Genomic DNA, 20,873 nt, shown 5'->3' with positions numbered 1-20,873 from the left:
CATTGCCCTGCACAAGGCTGGTAGCCAAATGAAAGGCATGTGATGGCGAATCCTGGGGGCAGGCGTCTTCCCTGAGGGGCTGCTCTTCCCTTCCAGCACCAGCCATCCCAGGGGAACCAGCGAGAGTGAGAAGAGGGGTGCATGCACCTGGCCAACATATGACAGTGATGGTAAACCCAATCTGTCCAGATAAATCTCTTCTCATTCATCCATTCGTCACCGTTGAGCTATGTCCCAGGCACCTACAGATGTTCTCTCTTCTAAGCCTCAGGACAACCTCAGAAGGTGGGTTCCACTAGCCCCTTTTAAAAATGAGGAACCAGGCTCAGGAGTGAGGTGACTTGCCCAGGTCAGGAAGACAGCAGTGACTGCAGACTGGGATTCCTGACCGCCAGCAAGAGGGGCCTCCCCGGAAAGTCCACAGATATATCCGGAGCCTCCCTGTGGGATGGGAAGTGTCCTGGAGGCTCGCTTTCATTCCGTATGTGGTATGTGACACACTGTCCATTTTACAAGAGGGGCTGGACTCAGAGGAAAGTACAGCCTCCAGTTCCTGAGTCCAACGACTCCTCTACATCCCTCACTTGTCTTTGTTCCACAGACGTCACTTTTAACACTTTCATATTTTACATTTTAAAGCGCATAATATCCCTGGGCTTTAAAAATCAGATTCCCCTGCGAGATTGATGCACCGTACGGCCGCCCTCCCCGGAATCTGGGACTTGGGGGAGCGACAAGAACCTCGGCAAAGTCAAACCAGCTCAAAGCTCCGCCTGGGCAACAGCACCTTGTCCACGGGGCAAGCGACGCTCCAGCCTCCCGCGCTCCCGACCGGCCCACTTCGTGGGCGAACCCACCTCTAGAAGGGCAGGAGGATACGACGAGTCCCCATTCCTCCCGAAGATGGTCCAAGCCAGTCTCTGGCCAATCAGAAAGCTTCTTTTAACACCGCCTCTGGATACACGACGTTGGAACTGCTTTTCCCTGAACTTTCAGGCTGTGCGGGGGCGGGAGGCGAAGATGATTGACATCTCCTACAACTATTAGTCAAGCGAGATAAGCTTGAAGAGCAGATACTACTACGAATTATCCTGCGAGGAAATGTTGTTAGCCACGCCCCCTCCTCCCACTGGTCTCCGTGAGCCTTCGGGGTGGGAGCTTTTGATGGCAGCCAATCGACGGTCAACGAGGAGGAGGACGACGATGAGGAGGCGGGGCAGGCGGGTTATGGTTTCCTGGAGAGCGCATCTGTCTCCGTGCTTGCGGCTGGAGGGTTGCTGGGTCACTATTCCCGGACCGCACTGCCAGGGGCTGGGCCGAGTACGAGAGCCGCATCGCCTCGCTGGCACCTTCCAGGCTGCCTTCTGAGGCCTTGAACCTGGCCCCATCTGGCGCTCCTGTGAGCCCCGCTGCGACCCTAGCGCCCGATATCCTCCCCGCGGGCTGTCCGGAGGGTCCAGGCCCCATTGTCCCTGTCCCCACCGCGGTCACAGGCCCCTTGAGCGCTAGCCCTCCCCACTCCCCTTCCCAGGCAGGGCCACCAACGCCTCCAGCAGCCGCTCTTCTGTCTGGTCCGTGGAGGTGGTTGGTTACCATGGTGAAGCTGGCAGCCAAATGCATCCTGGCAGGTGAGTCTGAAAACTTGCGGGTGAATACAGTCTCCGGAGTCCAGAGACTTCATAAATTGTCGAGAGCTTTTGTTCACGTGAATTGTCTACCCTCTTTCCCTTTCTGTCTCGCAAAGGCGAGTTAATGCAATTACTGATAGAGTAAATTTCATTAGGCGTGGAAGAATTATCTTCTAGAGCACATTTGTAGCTCCAGGTGGCTTCCTTCGCTCCCTGTCATACTCCGAGACCACCGTCACCAATTAGAGCTGTACTCAGGACGAGTAGACTTGTTAAGAAAATGAGGCTAAGCACACCATAAGCGCTTCAACTAAACCAGGTGCTGTACCCCAAAGTTAGGCATCAGTGACTTTGGTGGTCTTTACTTATGGGATTTTTTTCCTGACCCCAGTCTTATGCAGACAGGGATAGGAGACAGTAATGTACAGTTGACCAGAGTTTACAAAAACCTATGTGTGTTGACTTTAAGATCCAAAGTTACAGTGCTGCCTCATGGTCAGGAGGACATAAGTGTTGAATCCCCCAAAAGTGGGAATGTTTGTTTTGCTGACTGATACATCCCAAGCACCCAGAACATATATGCAGAACATAGTAAGTGCTCAATAAATATTTGTCGAATGAATGCCTGTGTGGCATGCACACTGCTCATTTAGAAAAACATTTGCCTGCATTATGGACCTGGGACCACAGAGCACAGATGTACTTTCCTGAGTCCTTACTGCTTGTCAGGCTCGTGCATTTCATTTAATCCTGTCACAGTAGGTAGCACCCTGGGGTAAGTGCCGGATTGTTCTGACTTTACCGAGGCACTGAGGTGAAGTCTCTTGCTCAAGGTCACCCCCTAGCGAAGGAAGGTCATAGGCAGGATTTCAACCCCGAGATCGGCCTAAAATTCCTAACTTCCTACCTCCAAAATTCTTAACTTGTGTTACTGTGGAAACTTGTGACCTTTCTGGGTTTATCTGACCAGTTCAGGAAAGAAGCAGTGAGAAATTATGCAGAGGAAAAAGAGATCCCTTTTTCTGATTCCTCTCTTCCAGACCAAAAAGGATGGTATTTTTAATGACTTTTCCAATTTGGAAATAAAAGGGTCACACAGAAAGTTGACTGACCATAGTCAATCGTATCATACTGAGCAAAAGAAATTAGTGGTTCTCAAGAGCAGTCTCTAGTTTCCAGTGGGGGCAGTATTGTGTAACAAAATTAATTCTGCTGTTCCTCAGATTGGCTGTGTCCTCTTGGACAAAGCACTTCTCTGAGCTTCAGTTTCCTCATGGATAAGGTGGGATCGTTTTTCTCTGAAGTTAGATTTTTTTTTTTTCTAAATGGGCCTCTCTCTCTGACTCTTCTTTCTCCTATTTCTTTTTTAAATCAACTCCCATCACGAGGCTGACTTACTGAGCACCATCTATGTGTCAGCACTGTGCTAGACCCTCACCACGGCTCATCTCAACAACCCTGTGTGGTCAGGATTATTGTCATTCTCCTCTACAGATGGGGCAGCTGAGACCCAGAGAGGTTAGGACACTTGCCCTGGGTCACACAGCTGGATTTGGCTGAGCTGGGATCTAGATTCAGGTGATATGATTTCCAGGGCTTTGTTCTTAGCCCCACACTCTACCATCCTCAGGCCTCAACTCGAGACTCCTTGCCCTTCTTTATACCCACACCCTCAGGTACTAGTTTTACCTGATTTCATCCACTGCCTAGGAAGTCATTCCTGAACTCCAACCTAGCCCTCCATCTGAAGCCTCCTTTTGAGGCCCCAAGGGTATCTATCTCCTCTTGGAAGTTTTCAGGGGCCAAAAGACCTCAGCAGAATGAATCACTGCACACAGCCCTACCTCCACCACCCATCAAAACCTCGTTCTTCACCCCACCCTCACCACACAGACCCCCTCACCGGCCAACTCTTTATTTTATCTTATTTTTTAAAACAAACACCACATTTTAAAAAATATTTATTTAATTTATTTATTTGGTTGTGCCAGGTCTTAGTGGCAGCAGGTGTGCTCCTTAGTTGCGGCTTGTGTGCTCCTTAGTTGCGGCACTGTGCTCCTTAGTTGTGGATCACTGGCTCCTTAGTTGTGGCATGTGAATTCTTGGTTGCGGCATGCACGTGGCATCTAGTTCCCTGACCAGGGATTGAACCCGGGCCCCCTGCATTGGGAGCGCAACTCTTAACCGCTGCGCCACCAGGGAAGTCCCCCGACTGTTTAAAATGGAGTCAATCTGCCTTTTTTCTCTCACATAACTAGTCACCGAGGGACCTGATAATTCAAGTGCTTATTCAGTCCACATAGTTACTGAGCACCTAGTATATGTGAGTTGCCACGCAAGGTGCACTGGAAGCACAAGGGTGAACCCAGCCAGCCCCCGCACTCAAGGAAGTGCTGAGCTGTGCATAATAGCTTATAACGCAAGAAACAGGAATCGAATGCCCTTTGATCCCAGAGAAATACCTCAAGGCACAGCTGCTAGTTGTTCTGATTCAGATGGAGAGAAAACAACACTTAACATTTATCTATATTTTATGTGCTTCCAAATCACGTAAATATTACTTAATATATATCAGGCACTGTACATGTTAACTCATTAAATCCTCATAACAATTCTATGAGATAGAAGCTGTTATCCCCATCTTGTAGATGTGGCAGCTGAGGCCCAGAGAGATTACTGACCCAAGGTCATACAGCTCGTAAGCGATGGAGCTGTAGTCTGTGCCCTGAGTGCCATGCTGTGCTTACTGCCTCTTGACATACATGGAGATGATAAACCTGACTCCCTGGAGGGCTGCTCTGATGTCAAGTCTCATGCCACCAGCAGTGAGCTGCACTCGCCATGCAGGTAAAGACAGAGGAGCGAGAAACGACCTTCAGAGGCTGGGCAGGAAGGCCGTGTTGGAGCTTTGCCTGGCAGAGCCTGGGCAGGATTAGGATTTGGATTAGGGTGACCTGAAAGGAGGTTATCTTCGAGGAATTTTCAGGGATCAAGACAACAGGACTGTAGAGCCCAGATTTTGTGTAAGGGATAGTCAGAGACAGAGTCGGAAGGTGGGGAGGGGCGTACGGCGGAAAGAATCCTTTGACAGGCTCTGTGTGAGAGCGTCACCGGAGGAAAGCACTGTTTTATGAAGATCTGTCTGTTGATGCCAAGCTCAGGGTGGGTTAGAGCAGGGAGAAAAACAAAAAGGAGAGAGGGCCAGTTGGGAGGTGTTTTAAGTCCAGACCTAGTCAAGAAAACAGAAAATACATTAGGCACTTCAACAGAGAGAGTTTAATATATGGAATTGGTTCAGCGTGTGTCAGAGAACTGAAAAAGCCAGAAGACAACGTTGTGATGACACAGAATTGGTGGGTGGCGGTCAGGTTGTCAGAAGCTTGAAGAAGAACCTCCCCCAACCCTGGGCTGGGATCCAGACCTCTGAGGAGGGGGCACTGCCTGGCTGGGGTGGTACCCAGTGTGTGATGCCAGCACGTGCCACCCATCACTAGGACCCATTGCCCACTGGCCAGGAGCTCAGCCCCGTGTTTAGGGTGAGAAACCGCCAAACCAATTCCAGACCATCCTGAGGGTCTGTGTCTTGAGGCCACTCCTGGTACCAAGTGCTACACGAGGCAGGGTCCAGGCAAAAAGCTGAAACTACACAGGTATCTCGACAGTGAGGATTTAGTGTGGGGTGTTCATTAAACAGGTGCTGGAGGACTGGAAAGACCAAAAGGGGACAGTAAGGCAGCACGGAGAGTAACTGCAGGAAGGAGCCTCATCCCAGGGCTGCGGGATGAGAGGGAAGAGGGCAGGTTGTCAGAACCTCAAAGCGCAGGAGGGTGCTGGGAGCTGAGCCGCAGATCTCTGAGAAGGGGACGCTGCCCGCTGACGCTGGTGTCTCTGAGGCTGGTCCAGAAGTGCAAAAACACAAAACCCAGTTGGAGGCAGCGACTAACCTTTGCTGCAGGGTCAAGGCCATCAGTAGGATAACACTAAGAGAAACAGCAAAGCCGAGGGGAAGGAGCAAGTCCCCCCCCCCCCGCCGGCCCCCAGCCTTCCAGCCTTACTCTTGAACTCACATCGGCAGAGCCTGACGGGAAATCCCTGGCAAAAGAGAAACGTGTGCAGAGTCCCAGCTCCAGCGTCACAAGGCAGAGCATGGAGGGGTGGGTTCGGGGCTGAGACAGGAGCCCAGGTTGAAGTTTGAGGTAACTAGGGCAGTGTTGGTCATGACAACAAAGGAGATGCGGGCTGGAGACACAGAGAATGATGTAAGGAAAGAAGAGGCTGACTGGACTTGGGAGGAAGGAAAAGGAGCCTTCAGAGGTGACCGTGGGTGAAGTCTGGGGACATCGAGAGTGGTGAAGAGAACAAGTAAGATAAATGGGTGAGACTGCTCGGGACCCAGCCTGGCTGTGGGCACTGAGATCCGGTGGGAAGCCTGACGTTCCAGTGGAAACACCCATAGGGTGTGGGAAACACAAAGCTTGGGAGAGGGATCCTGGCACGAGAAGTGACGGTCGAGGTAACGAGAGTAAGTGGGACCGAGTAGATGGGAACAGAGGACCAAGGACAGGCCCACAGGAGTGTCCACATCTGGGAGGCAGGCAGAGCAGCCGGAGGACCAGGCCGGTGCAGGGTCCCCGGGGCCAGAGGGCTGCCGGGGGCGGGATGCTGCTTCAGAGGCATCGGGGAGCGTGAGAGCTGAGGAAAAACCCCTGGGCTTGGCGACTATGAGGTCGCAGGTGACCTCGCATCGTGCCCTGGCAGATGGTACCCTCTCCAGCAAGCAGAGCACCCCCCCCCCCGCCGTCACCCCTGGGCTCAGCCTCCTCCAGGGAAGTCCTCCCCGCTGACGAAAGCCCTCATCAGCTTCTCTCCTCCCCGCACCCTCAGACGCCTTGATTCTCAGCTTGTGCTCTTTGAATTTGCACTTGTCATCTTGTTGCCCTGCACACGTGTTTTATCAGTGGTCTCGCCTTCCTGGGCTCGCTCGGCTCCCTCCTCAGCCGACACAGGAGGTTTTCCAGAAGTGTGGGTGACTCTGACTGACAGTCGGAAGCAAGAGTTATGAAATTAACCGGAACAAATCTGTAGGGAATTTCACAAGCGGGAAGAGCCAGTTTCCAACCGGATTCAGAGGCAAAATTGAAGTCGGGAGGGTGGATGCAGTCATTGCACAAGATGTGCTCTGTTTGCCCTGAGATGGATGGGTACCCGGTGAAAGTCCAGCCCACGGTCCCCCCCAGTGTCCCGGAAGGCTGCGGGGATGAAGACCTGCAGGGGCAGTGTTAGAAATGGGTCAGAAGGGTCCCTGAGCTCTAGGAGAGGAGTGGGATCTGGCGGAGAGAGGGCCGTGTTGGAATCCTAGGCAGGTTACCCAACTTCTCTAAGCCTCAATATCTTCATCTGTCAAATGAGGTTAATGATAGTCCCCGGGGGGGCAGGGGGTGAAGGCTGGGACCTGGGGGCTGGGAAGGAGCGAATGAGATTGTATGAATGGGTCCATGACAGAGGCAAAGTGAAAAGCAAGACCTGACTAGCTCACTCAGACCTGGAGGAGTTAACGTGAAATGAAATGCCACAAGTAGGCAAATAACTGTCTCCCAAGAGAAAATTATAGGTGAGAAAAGTCAAAACTGAAAAGTGAACAGGGCGGCAGGCTATCGAGGAGTCAAGTAAAGAGGCGAGTTGAAGCCGCCTGTAAAACGGGGTGAAGGTGAGACGATTGCATCGAGGGACGCAAGGCAGAAGGATGCGAGCGTGGTGATTTTGCTGAGGATCAAGGGGGTGAGAAAGCAGCAGACAGGTGTTCTGCCAGGGCGCTGGGTGATGGAGGGAGAATCAGTGTGAGACTCTCAAGGTGGAAAAGGTCTTGCAGATGAACACAGTGTGGTATCAAAGGAAGCCACGCAGAGCCACCGGTGGGGACGTGGGGAGAGTGCAGGAGAATTAAGGATGGGCACGGAGAGCCTCCAGCACCCTTGGGGGCCCGGAGAGAACTCCAGAATAAATTGCCCCTGACCACCTTGTGAAAGGTCCAGGTCTCAGACTTGAAACTGTGACATAGATCTTTAGTTTCCAGGTACCAGTTTATGGGGCTCTCCAACAACAAAGGAAAGCCGAGAAGATGGAGCCGGTAGGTATGAGACGGGCTTAGAGGAACCAGTGGCTGTTGCCGATAGACTTAGAGGAGAGGCCCTGGGAAGATGGGCCCGCAGTGGTCGCAGATGGGTTACCAGGAGGTGGAGGTGGAAAATGTCACTTGGAAATGGGCTTCAGGATGGCAAATGTAGCCCCTGACATTTTGTTTCTCCTAAATGTAGAAACCCACCCAACTCTCCCCCTCTCCCCCCCACCCCAGAAAAGTATGCAGGATTCTCAGGATGGACGCTGTAAACTCAAAGTGGTTCCATTAGAGAACTGAACCTGTAAGTCTGTACCTGGTCACACACTTCCTTACCTTCAAGACTTCAAAGTAATTTCAAGTTTGAAAGGGACAGGTTTTCCCCGTCGGGTGTGTTTCAGTGGAAGAGTGTCAGTTCTATTTCCAATGCTCAGAAGCCCTCCTTCAGCTCTGTTACCTTCTGGGTGGGCTTCTGTAGATGAAAGGATTAGCCCGGAAGAAAAGAGACTGGCCATCATGGGTTTGGAAGATCGGTCTCACAGACCCGCTGCCCTGCCAGCGACCCCGGAGCAAGTTCCCTTGAGAATCAATCACCTTTTCCCTGAGAACTCATTGAGGTTTTCGGTTTCTAGACCAGCGTTCTGGAATGGGAGAGCCTCCAGTCAGCTTAGGATGAAAGCGGTGTTTTTCTTCTACTCTGATCTCACAGGAGACCCAACCGTGGGCAAGACCGCCCTGGCCCAGATCTTCCGCAGCGACGGAGCCCATTTCCAGAAGAACTACACCCTGGTGAGATGTGGGCATCATAGGCCTGGCGGGGGCTTAAAGACAAGTGATCAGATAACCCTGGGGCAGCGACTTTCCAAATGTCCTTAAGAAGCCCTAAGAGGCCTGACCGTACGGCCATAAGCCACGGGGCACAGGGCAGTGTGTGGAGCAGACTGGCCGGTGGTTGGCTGGTCACCGTGTACAGTTCGCTCGTGGGCAGGGGGTTGGATGAGACTAGGGCGTCTCTGACTTCCACACCAGAAGTGAGTCCAGAGCACAGACACTGGAGCCGGAGACATGCATCCCCTTGGGACCCCTGACGTGCGTGTTCTCCCTTTTCCTCCACAGACAACAGGGGTGGATCTGGTGGTGAAGACGGTGCCAGTCCCTGACACAGGGGACAGTGTGGTGAGTGGTGCCCTCGCCTCAAGGGGGCTCAGTGCTGCCCCAGCTGTGCCCGAGGGCTCCGTGGTCACGGAGCGAGGCAGTGCTGTCACCAGGGCAGTGATTTCCTCCGTTCTTGCCTTCTCAAGGGAGAGATTTCAGTCGAGAGACATAGAATGGTTTTAAGTACTAAGAGTTTTCTTAAGCAGAGCAAGAGTGCACTCCCAAGAACGAATTAGAGTGGGCTGTCTGGAAACCAGAAGCAGCCCGCAGTGGGGTAGGGTTGGGCTTTTGAGAGTGGTGGTCCCTCCCTGTGTCCTGCATCATTTGACTGACAAGTTGATTGACAGCTTTAGGTCCCGTAACTTTTCTCCTAGTGCACAGGCGCTTGCGCACGAGCACCCAAACCACAATGCTAATGTATTACAACTACGGCATAATGAACCCCAGGTTACCTTGAGGCACCTTTTAGGTCTTGGTGCACCTGCACCGACCTGTGCTGGTAGGTTTATCTTGCTTGGTCCTGATAAGGCTGGTGGTCCTTGACTAGAAGAGGGAGGATCTCTGGGTGGGTTCTGATCACTAGTGTCCAGGTTGGGGAGGGAAAGATGACCCCATCCACGATGGGGCAAGACCCACCCATGTCTGACTAGCTACCTAAAAGTGCCAGGACTTGGCCTAGACTTGTCTGAGCATTCAGGAACAGGCTGGGGGGAACACGGGAAGCATCGTATGGAAGGGATGAGGAAGAAGACGTGAGGAAGACTGGGCTCTGGATCTTACCCTCAGAACTTACCGAGTATTGAGGTTCCTAACCTGGGTCCCTCTGTGGGAAGCGTCGACCCTTGAAATTGAATTGCAAGATGCTAGGTTTGCATGTGCTTTTCTGGAGAGAAGCCTTGAGAATTGCTAGATTCTTAAAGAGGTCCATGAGCAAAAAGCAATTTTAAGTACCCTGGATACAGTGAGAAGGGGTAAGATGAATGCACCGACAGCCAATGTGCAAAGCAGAGGAGGTCGCTGACCTTCAGACAGCATGAGCCAGAGGCCCGAGCCAGCAGGAAATTAACGGGGAACTTAGGGTAGACTTCCTAGAATGGCAGCATTGGGGAGGGGCTCTCACCTGGGCCGGTGAAGGTTCGGACACGGGCAGGAAGGGTCATCCTGCGCCCTCTGCTAGAATCACACCGCAGCCACCCAGAACCATGACAGACTGTCCTGCTTTAAATGCCTTCCCCAGGCCTCCTCGGTGACCTCCTTTAAAAAGGATCGTTTTAAGATTTGAAAATCAATTTCGTTAACAAAGTGCAGAATGCCCTTTTGGAAAACAGAGCACTTGTCAGCCTGTCTAGCATTCTGTTCTGCCAGGTGGGAAGTCGGCTTGTTCCTGGTAGTTTTGCACTCGGGGTTAGGAGGGGTGAGATGCCGCCCAGAAAGAGCCAGTTGGGGTGGGAAACCATTGTTCCTCCTCCCACCGTCTTCCTCGTGCCTCGGACACAAGACAAATGTGTGTGCACGTGCGTGTGTCACCCCGAAGGTGCGCCGGGAGTCCTAGCAGGGATTTGCAGACGGGTTTCCCCACGTGCAGGCTTTCCTGGGACCTGTCTTTCTGATTCCAGGAACTCTTCATTCTTGACTCGGCCGGCAAGGAGCTGTTTTCTGAAATGCTGGATAAACTGGCAAGTAGCATTCAGTCTTTTTCCTATCACCACCACCTCCCGCCAAAGGTTTGCCCCTTAACAATGCCCTCACAGGAATTTCACTTCACTGCAGCCACCAGGAGAAGCTACCATGGCAACATCCTGTAAGGGGCATTCCTCCCAGCCTTGGGGTTGGTGGCCCCTTGGCAGGTAGGAGCAGCTCTGGCATGTGATTCGTGATTGCTTCCCCCCCGGCCCTGGAATGGCTGACTCCCAATGCACCAGAGCTGTGCACCTCGGTCCTCGCAGCCCCCCACTCCGGGGCCTCCCGTCTCTGGAGCAACCCCCTCCTGGGGGTGTTCTTTCAGCCCTCCTCCGCCTCCTGGGTCTGGAGCAAAGTTTTCCTTCCCCGCTAGGGGGTGCCCTAGAGGCCCCACAGTGAGGCTTACCTTCCCAGCCCACCCCCTGGTCCCACCTAGGATTGCTCTGGGACCTGCCCCTGCTGCCCCCAGGCTCCTCCAGCCCGCGCAGCCTTCCTCTTAGGATCCAGCTTGCTGTACCTTCCAAGGTAATGGTTCTGCTAATGTGGGCCAGTGAGCTACTTAGAAGGTTTGAGGTCTCCAGAGCCCTCCCCTGCCTTTCCAAGAACAGCTACATTTTAATAGAAACTGTTTGCTGCCACCCTTTTTTTTCGCCTAAGAGAAATAGATCTAATGATGGTAATTTCACACAGGGCTGGCCTCACACGTCAGTTCTTGGTGTTTTCCCACGCGGCTCCCTTGTACACTGTCCGGCGCTGCCCAGCGGAAGAGATGATGTGTCTGGACAAGTCAGGGTCCTACGCTGCCCATGCTGGGTCCCCTCACTGGGGCCTGGAGGAAGGAGGTCTCTCCTGCATGTGCACAGGGGTGGTCAGTGTGACTCTAGCTAGAGCTCTGTAGTCTGTGGAGTGAAGGTGTGAAGGGATCATCAATTTAATCCAAGCTCCTCCCATCCTGGGCACCTCCAGGAGGGGAGGCAGTGTTGCCTCAGGGGCAGGAGGGTGAGGCCTCCGGAGCCAGTTCTGGGCTGGCCTTCCAAGGACAGCTGGAGGGAAAAGGATTCTCCCTCACACCCTGGGAGGTGACAACACCCCAGAGATGAACCAGCCTCTAATTGTGCAGGATGGGGGTCCCCAGAGACCGGGGCATCGCCAAGAGTCACACGCACCAGGACTAGCCTCACAGCCTATCAGGGCTGCCCCGCGGCCCCGTGCCAGGCAGCAGGATGGCCCAGGGGTCTGAGCAGCCCCTGAAGGCGCCAGCCCCTGAGAGCATAGCACTGGTTCTTCATTGGGACAGCGAACCCTGTGCAGTTGCTGGTCTGGTTTGCAGGAGAAGCAGGAAGTGCCCTTTGCCTTTTGAAAAGCCGGCCCTTATTAGGAAAATGTACGCAAACCAGCTTCCAGGGAGTGGCTAATGAAAAAAGGATGCTCTTTCAGGCCTGCAAAGCAGAAAACATGTCACCTTGCGTAATAGTGGGCCCTCTATGAGAATGAGTAGAAGAATGAGTTAATGGAACCGGGGCAGGCAAAGCGTTTCTGGGTAGAGAAAGCCTCAGCCCCACCCTGGTGTTTAAAGCCCGTGTGACTTGGGCAAGTCAGTTACCCTCTCTGAACTCAGTTTCTTCAGCTACACAGTAGGGGTCTTCAGACCAGCCCTGCAAAGCTGGGAGGTTTCACGATGATGCCCAGAAAACGCCTGGCACGGACGCGAGCTCTCACCCTCACCGTCGCCATCCCAGACCTAGGCCTTCCCCGCCGCTTCGCCCAGCCCTCCCATTCATTCCTGTGGGTGAATCCTTTTCTTCTGTGGATGTGGCTCTGTTTTCTGATTCACATCCCCTTTAGAATTTTTCACTTCCCTCTGCCCACGTGTCCCTTCCCTTAGAAGGCCACATTTCCTCCCAGTCTAGAAGTCACTTTCGCTGTCAGTGACGTGTCCCCATCCTGTCCCCCTTGCACAGTGGGAGAGTCCCAACGTCTTGTGTCTCGTCTACGACGTGACCAACGAGCAGTCCTTCGCCAACTGCAGCAAGTGGCTGGAGAAGGCTCGGTCACAGATGCCAGGCGCCACCCTCCCAGGTACGAGCTGCAGGCATCCGGGGTTCCCAGCAGCACCTCTGACCTTCAAGTTCAAGAGCGCAAGGTCACTGCAGAAATGGCTGTGGGTGCAGAAAAAGGGTGCCCTGGTCTTTGAGTGTGATGGTCTAGACCGTACCCTGACTCTGCCTTGGCAACCACGGAAACCTCAGTGAGTTGCCCCACCTCTGTGAGTCTATAAAATGGGCCTGCTGACGCCCCCCGGCAGGGTTACGGGGTGACTCAGGATAATAAGGGGGAAGGTGCTGTGATAGGAATATGAGTTGTTATTTCCGGAAAGCTAACCCCAGGGAAGCAGTCCTCATTTTCTCCTGTATGTGGGGCACCAGTAAACATGCAAGGCCCGTTTTCACTTCTGAATGCTCTCAATCAGTTTATTTTTCATCCCTATGTGAGATCAACAAATTCTCCTCATTAGAGACCAGGGAAAGCGATCTCCAGAGACAGGCTCAAAAATTAGCCGCAGCGGATGCAGCTGGCAACAGAACCAAATTACCTCTGAATGCCTGACTCTGAGCCCAGCCCTCAGATTAGCGTTAATGACCGTTTTGAAAGTTTGCTCCATGTGCTAGAAGTGATCGCAAATGCTCACATCAGTTTGGTCCTCGCCCTCACGGTTTGCAGCCTTAGGGAGAGGAGGCGGACAGGTACCCAGGAGGTCTAGCGGAGGGGCTGAGCGAAAGCTGCAGGTGCAAAGTGCCGGCCTCCCGCTCCACTGCGGCCCTCGGGGGCCGGTGCGGGGTCTCCGGTCGTGCTCATCACCTCGGATCAGGGAGCCTCTCTCAGATGAGGTTTTACACACCTCAGAATTAGGCTGCTTGCTCTTTTGTCTCTCCAGCTGTCCTCCCAGACGGCCACGGTTAAATGCGACGCTCCGATTGTTTCTCTCGAGCAGGTGTACTGGTGGGGAACAAGACAGACCTGGCCAGCAGGCGAGTGGTGGAGTCGGCCCAGACCCGGGCATGGGCACTGGGCCAAGGCCTGGAATGTTTTGAAACATCCGTGGTAAGTATTTCCGCCTGCACCGTAGCCAAGTCTGGAGCAGACCTCGGCTGGAAGCGGTTTCTCACATGACCTCCCATGCATCGAGTTGTTAGTCCACCATATGCAGAGCCTAATTCGGAGCTGATGTTTACACCCTTAGCCCAAGATCTCTTCTCAGTATAGCAGGAGTCACTCGTGGGTTACAAACAAGCAGCTCAGCCAGCCAGCCGGCCCTGGGAAAAGCTGCATCTCAATTAGGAAGGAACACAAGTGTACTGTGTTCAGTTACAGTGACACTTGATGTTGGCATGAGACATCTTGGGTTACAGTGTTGTTGGCACACTATTTCATAGACTCTCAAAATCAGCCCCATGATCCAGGAGCTGGCCCCCATTCCCCACTTTGTGTTGGGGTGAAGTGACTGGCCCGTGAGTCACGCTGACTCCCGAAGGGCTGAGCCAGGACTAGGATCCCTGACTTCTGGTTCCCGTGCTCCCTGCCCCCACCGTGCCGGAGCCCCAGGGTGACACCAGGCCATAGAGTGTCTCCGGTATATTCAGCAAGAGCCCTTGGGAAGGGGGACGGTCAGAGGGATTTGTTCCCGGCCCCTTCAGTACCCGATAATCATGATTTGGGCATGTTCACAGTATTGTGGGAAGCTCCCTCCTATGTGGGGAGTTCTGAGGTCCCAGCCTCCCTGCAGCCAGGGTGCAGGCACGTGACCCAGGCTACACCAATCAGAAACACTCGTGTGCTACTATGGAAGGGGCGTGACCCAGGCTACACCAATCAGAAACACTCGTGTGCTACTATGGAAGGGGGTCAAGAGAAGACACCCCCCCTCTGCGGGAGCCGCCCAGAAACGCCCACTTCAGAGCCAGCAGGGACCAAGGTGCCAGCTGCAGTGCCCCTTCCTGGGGTCGCTGGGGAGACTTGCCATGTCCAGCGCAGCCTGAAACGTCCATGGTGGTAACGTGGACTTCATTCCTGGCCTTGTGGCCTCCGGCCCCGACTGATTCCTTCCCAGAGAGTCAGTGGGCTACTTAACAAATAGCCCTGAGGTCGTTTTCTACTCAAACTCTCCTTAAGCTACAGGCACCCTTGTTGCCGCATCTGTGAAATTTGACAAATGCTGCTATTCAGTTGCCGTATGGACGTGAATTTCTTAAACCCCCTCAAAGCGGCATGCTTCCTTAGGGAAAGCAGCGAGTGCAGGCAGGTGCTCTGACCTCCGATGGTGAATAGCGGGACTAGCTGTGGGCCGCTCGGGGTGTTACTTAACCTGTTGGTGCCTCAGGTTCCTCACCTATAAAGTGGGGATAGTAAAATATATCCCTCATTGAGTAATAGATATGGGAATTAAGTCAGATGGTGAATATAAAAGCACTTAGCACGAAGTCTGAGGCATCGTAAATGCTCAGTCAATGTTAGCTCTTTTAAATATAAATATTCCCTCTAGTAATCTCATTTATGCTATCATTAGTCACTAAATCCTTGTATTCCTAGATTGTGCAGAGATAAATGTCAGTTTTGCCTCTGGTCCAACGATCACAAATGCTAAATTAGTGAAGTTCCAATTAGCAGGCTTTTACTATATAGAGGGTTGCCCATCTCTTGTGCAGGACACCTTTGAGCAAAGCAGTGAGCTGTACCACCCACAGCAAACATTATCTTCCTATTCCGTCCTCCTCCATTCACATTTATGAAGTTGCCTCCTTACCCCAATATCCCACGTTCCCTGGAACTCTTGACGGAACTCAGAAATTAACACCCACTCCCAACACTTCCATCACCAAAGGCCACCTGGCTGCATGTTTAAACTCTGGTTAGGTGTTTGCCACTACACGATTGAAATGGGAGGGTATAAATGATGTCTGACGAGGCTGCAGTTAAGCACTTGGTATTAACTGTGCAGGTTAACTAGTCCCCCCCTGAGTTGATGCCAACAAAAGCACCACCCAGCAGCTCGGTTAAGAAAGCTGTAATTAAAAAGGAGATATAACCAAATGCCATTTGAAACGCAGCTAAGTCCTGACACCAAGCCCATCTCCTCCTCTCTTTCTAAATGCAGCCATAATTGTCCTGCAGACCTAAAGGAGGTACCTACATGGCCATTTGACTTTCTTTTTTCTTTATAATTCCATCCCCAGAACATACTCATTTTAAAACTGGAGGTTTTGTACCCTTTGACCACTTTCACCCGTTTCTCCCACCCCCGTCCCCACCACCCCTGGCAACCACCAGTCTACTCTCTGTTTCTGAGTTTGTTTTTTGTTAGATTCCACACATAAGTGAGAACATAACAATATTTATCTTTCTCGGCTGGCTTATTTCACTTAACATAATATCCTCAGGGTTCATCCACGTTGTCACAAGTGGCAGGATTTCCATCTTTCTTATGGCTGAATAGTATTCATGTGTGTGTGTGTGTGTACCACATTGTCTTTATCCATTCATTCATCAGTGTACACTCAGGTTGTTTCCATGTCTTGACTACTGTCATGACTATTCTCTTGGCAGTGAAGATGGGGATGCAGCTCTCTCTCCAAGGAAGTGATTTCGTTTCCTTTGGTTACACACTCAGAAGTGGGATTGCCGGACCATGTGGCAGCTCTATTTTTAATTTTTGAGGAACCTCCATACTGTTCTCCGTAGTGGCTGCACCAATTTTCATACCCACCAACAGTGCACAAGGGTTCCCTTTTCTCCACATCCTTACCAACACTTACCTCTTGTCTTTTTGATGATAGCCATCCTCACAGGTGTGAGGTGACATCTCATTGTGGTTGATTTGCATTTCCCTGACGGTTAGTAATTATGAGTACCTTTTCAGGTACTTGTTGGCCGTTCGAGTATCTTCTTTGTAAAAATATCTGTTATTCGTCTTTGCCCATTTTTTAATCAGAGTATTTGTGTTTTTGCTGTTGAGTTGCACAAATTCCTTGTATGTTTTGGATATCAACCCCTTATCAGATGTGTGGTTTGCAAATATTTTCTCTCATTCTGCAGGTTGCCTTTTCATTTTGTTGATGGTTTCCTTTGCTGTGCAGAAGCTTTCTGGTTGGTGTAGTCCCACTTATTGATTTATACTTTTGTTGCTTGTGCTTTTGTTGTCATATTCATAAAATTATTGCCAAAACTACTGACAAGGATCTTTTTCCCAATGTTTTCTTCTAGGAGTTTTTTTGGTTTCAGGTCTTAAGTTCAACTGTTTGATCCATTTTGAGTTAATTTCTGGGAGGTGTAAAATAGGAATCCAGTGTCATCCTTTTGCATGTGAATATCCAGTTTTCCCAGCACCATTTATTGAAGAGATTATCTTTTCTCCATTGAGTATTCCTGACTCCACTGTCAAATATTAGATGACCATATATGTGGGGCAATTATTTCTGGGCTCTCAATTCTGTTCCATTGGTCTTCGTGTCTGTTTTTATGCCAGGACCGTATTGTTTTGATTATTATAGCTTTGTAATAGGGTTTGAAATCAAAAAATGTGATGCCTCCAACTTTGTTCTCTTTCAGGATTACTTTGGCTATTCGAGGTCTTTGTGGTTTCTCTTTGACTTTCTAACACCCCTCAATATTTGGCATTTGCACACCAAAAAATTTAAGAGCATTTCTTTAAACAGCAGTTAAAATGCACTGTTTATTACTGCAAGAAGTTGGACAGTATTAAATAAAAGCGAGTTCAGGGAAGATCCATAGGGATGGCTTCCCTTGCAGGAAGGTGAGGGGAAGGGAACTGAGGTTTGTTGAGCACCTACTGTGTGCTAAGTGTCTTGCACGCATTATCTATTTAGGCTTCCAGCAGTCCTGCTGCTATCCGTATCTCACTGATGACAAACAGACTCAGAAAGACTGTGTTGCTTTCCCTGGTTGCCCAGCTAATGAGCAGTGGAACCAGAACTAGAACACAGGCCAGCCTGTCCAGCTCGATAACCTTCTAGAAGGGGCTCTGGCCTCCCACAGAGCCTACTTTGGGAGTCTCAGGGGCAGAATTCTAGGCCAGATTAAGCACTAGTCTGAGCCTGCTCTGAAGATTCTTCACGCAGAGCAGACCTACTCTACAGCTGTCAAACGATGTCAGCAAGATTATGATTCATCATTTAACAAAAGCATTCCTATCATTAGCAAGCCCTCCTAATGCATTTGGAAAACGGTTCTGTTTACATCTGCTATTTCAGGAGCACTCCATGTGTATAAAGAACTTGCCTCCATTGAATCCCCTACTTTTTATGTTGCGTTCTCCGAAGATCTGGCTTTCAAGAGCTTTCAGACTCAGTTAGAAATCCTTGTGCATGTGCCTTGCAGTCCTCATTCTCTTCCCATTCAATGCTTAACTATACTTGCAACTGACGTAACGTTTTGCTATTTGACTTTGGCGTAGCCTAGGACGTTATGCTCTGTACAGTCAAAAGTGTCTTGCGAATATAACTGAGTTATTCTTCTTACGTCCTGCTGAAGAGTGACAGCCTTCCGGTCCCTGGCAGTCATGAGTTGAGTATAGACACTCGTCTGGGCCACCAGCTGTCCTCTCATTTCTCAGCACCCTCTCAGCGCTGCCGCCTCTGGTTCTGCTCTTGGTGACTTCTCTCCTCCACCCTTGGGACAGGAAGTCCGGTAACTTTCTGCAGGAACTGGTTTCCTTTTGCGTGCTTCTGTCACCCCAGCTGGCAGAGTGAAAAGGCTGCTCTTCTCAAATTTGGGGCATCTGAATTCTAGACTGGGCTCTGCGTAAAACAGCTGGGCCACTGCACCCCTGGGCCCCAGACTGCTGTCTAGAAAACAAAGGCACTGAGCTTGACGACTTCGTTCCATCCTTTGGTTTGGAAATCCTTCCGTTTTGTTGGGGATATTTCATTACCTCTTATCAAGGCTGCACTTTTGCCGCCAGCTACGGATTGTTTGAAAATCCGTACACACAGGCTCTTGTGCATTCATAGTTTGAGCTACTGTCTTGAAAGTAGTGGGTGCTTTCTTCTGCCAACTTATTTCTTTAAAAAAATTGAAAATACCCGTGGATGCGCACATAGAGAGTGAGAAACGATAGCTAAGTGGAGAGGGTACCATTTTCTTTCTCCCAGAGCCTGTCAGGCTCACCCTATAGGGCTGGTTCTTCCTACCAGATGAAGAAAACCTAGGGCAACTTCCAGAACTTTTCTGATCTCTCTCAGATAATAAAAACATCCTTTGGTCACCTTTAGTCACAAAATTATTCATTATTTCACTTATTAAAATGCCCAGTCCTGAGTGACTGTCAGAATTCGTAAAGTCAGCTTCGCCTCCTGAGCCTGCTGTGGGAAGCAGGGCCAGGCTGCTGCATCTGTGTTTCTGGACCTGTGCTTCCCCACCAGCTCACTTCTGCTGGGACCTGCTGTGGCCCCTCTGGACTTGCCAGGTGTCAGAGATGCCCTCCCTGCGCCCATCAGGGGCGCTTTCTCACCTGCGGCTTCCACCTCACAGGTGACACCTCCTCAGGCTAGGACACCTCCTCACCTTTCCTGTGACCTCAATTCCGGGCCGTCCATTCTTGTTGGGACCCATCACCCTCCTGGAGGCTGTCCCCGCGGAGTCCCTTTAAGACAGCTCCAGGCTGGGCTTCCGCTGGGCCCGCCGCTGGTCCAGGGAAGTGTTGCTGCAGCCCCAGTTTGACAGAGGAGGCATTGCAGGCCATCCCCAGTCTGCACTCTCCTGCTTGGCCATCCAGACAGCCAACCCCAGCCTCACCCTGATGCTTCCCAGGCCCGGGTCCAGCACTGGCCTGAGTCCCCGGGCTGCAGGCTTCCTCTTGGGACCCTCCCACTGACCTCAGGATGAGGGAGAAGCGCCCGCATCCTGGGGGAAATGCCACAGCGCTCCCCGACCTCCATCCTGTCTGCTCCTCCCTCCAGAGTGTGGAGGTCCTTGCCATCGGTTGTTTTGCCTTGACCTTTGGGGCCTCAGTCAAAACTAAGCAAGAGTGAGTCTCATTTTAACATCCTGTCACACACACAGAGAGAGTGGCTAAAAGTACAGGCTCTGCGGGAACAGGTCTAGGTTCAGACCCAGCTCCATCACGGGCAAGTGTGTGGCTTTCGGCACGTGACCTTAACCTCTCCACGTCTCAGTTTCCTTCTTGTAAAACGGGACGAATGGTAGTAGCTGCCCTGAGTGGTGGGGGTGGTGGGAAGGAGAAGTTGGGGCAGAGGGCGGAGCACCTGGCAGGAGGGAAGAGCGGGCGATGCCAGCTCTCTGTGACAGTCCTAAAACCAACCAACTGACTTCTTCAATTTGTCTCTCCAGAAGGAGATGGAAAACTACAAAGCCCCCTTCCACTACCTGGCCAAGCAGTTTCACCACCTGTACCGGGAGAAGCTGGAGGTTTTCCAGGCGCTGGTGTGAGGGGCTGGCTGGACCATTCCCCGCGCTGGAACCTGGCCGCGGGCTCCGTCTCCTCGGGAGATGGGAGAAGATAGAGTGGCCTGAGCCCTTCCAATCTATCGTGACAGCTTTAAATAAAATGAGAAAAATGGAGAAGCAGCAGCTCATTCCGCTCTTGGTCGGGGCAGCCCTGGTGCCCCTTTACACTTTGGCTGCTGCTTCCAGAGCAGCCTCCAGTGGCGGGAGCTGGTACTTGTGACAGTGGGTGTCCTGCCCTCCCCGAAGGACCTCCCCGCAAGAGCCCACCCCATGCCGTAGTTGAGGTGCTCAGCTTGGAATCTGCCACGTGGCCAGGGGGCTGATGGCCCTCTCCTTATTCTAGCAGATTGGACTTTGCTGCCTGTCCCGCTGTCCACCTTGCTCCTCAGCCAGAGCTCCCTGGTGATGGCTACTGTCCCTGGCAAAAACAGTGCCCCCTGCCGGCTGCCCTGGGTGCCTCTTCTTGATAAAGACCCAGCCCCTCCCAGCTGCCGGGAACCCTGAGCTTGGCACCCAGGGAGCCAAGAACGAGGCCACTTTCCTTTAATGACCCTCCTCTCAGCAAGCCGGGAAGCGGTCATAATTCTTTGCACTGAGCTTGACTGTTTTCCATCCTGTCTCTGCTGCCAGATTAATCTTCCTAAAACACCACTTTCATCATTTCACTCCCCTGATTGAAGACCCATAGAAGTTCCTCGTCGCCCCTTACATCAGGGCTGCAGGCCGAGGTCTGGCATTGACTGTCACCCTCACCCGGGGGTCTCAGCTCCTTTCAGCTCCAGGGCCCCAGAGGGTCATCACCCTCTTTCAGTCGC

At 51.9% G+C, this 20,873-nt stretch overlaps 1 protein-coding gene across 2 annotated transcripts; it reads left to right on the top strand.

Annotated features, from left to right (window-relative positions):
• The first annotated feature begins 1,183 nt into the window (after positions 1-1,183).
• On the top strand, positions 1,184-20,172 carry IFT27 (intraflagellar transport 27). 2 transcript variants are annotated; one of them, XM_027107527.1, is made up of 7 exons: positions 1,184-1,628; positions 8,453-8,532; positions 8,860-8,919; positions 10,515-10,574; positions 12,540-12,657; positions 13,571-13,680; positions 19,942-20,172. In XM_027107527.1, the coding sequence occupies exons 1-7, from the start codon at positions 1,595-1,597 to the stop codon at positions 20,038-20,040; spliced, it is 561 nt and encodes a 186-aa protein (XP_026963328.1). In that variant the 5' UTR covers positions 1,184-1,594; the 3' UTR covers positions 20,041-20,172. The 2 variants fall into 2 exon arrangements, with proteins under 2 accessions (XP_026963328.1, XP_026963329.1); XM_027107528.1 differs by lacking the exon at positions 19,942-20,172 and adding an exon at positions 16,669-19,931 and having other exon boundaries at positions 1,480-1,628.
• Positions 20,173-20,873: the final 701 nt, after the last annotated feature.

Source organism: Aethalodelphis obliquidens, unplaced genomic scaffold (assembly GCF_003676395.1).
Source record: "Aethalodelphis obliquidens isolate GAN/ISIS:26980383/991018 unplaced genomic scaffold, ASM367639v1 scaffold8, whole genome shotgun sequence".
NCBI classification, from domain to species: domain Eukaryota; kingdom Metazoa; phylum Chordata; class Mammalia; order Artiodactyla; family Delphinidae; genus Aethalodelphis; species Aethalodelphis obliquidens.
Note: the sequence above shows the minus strand (reverse complement) of the source record. Positions and strands in the feature narration are given on the sequence as shown.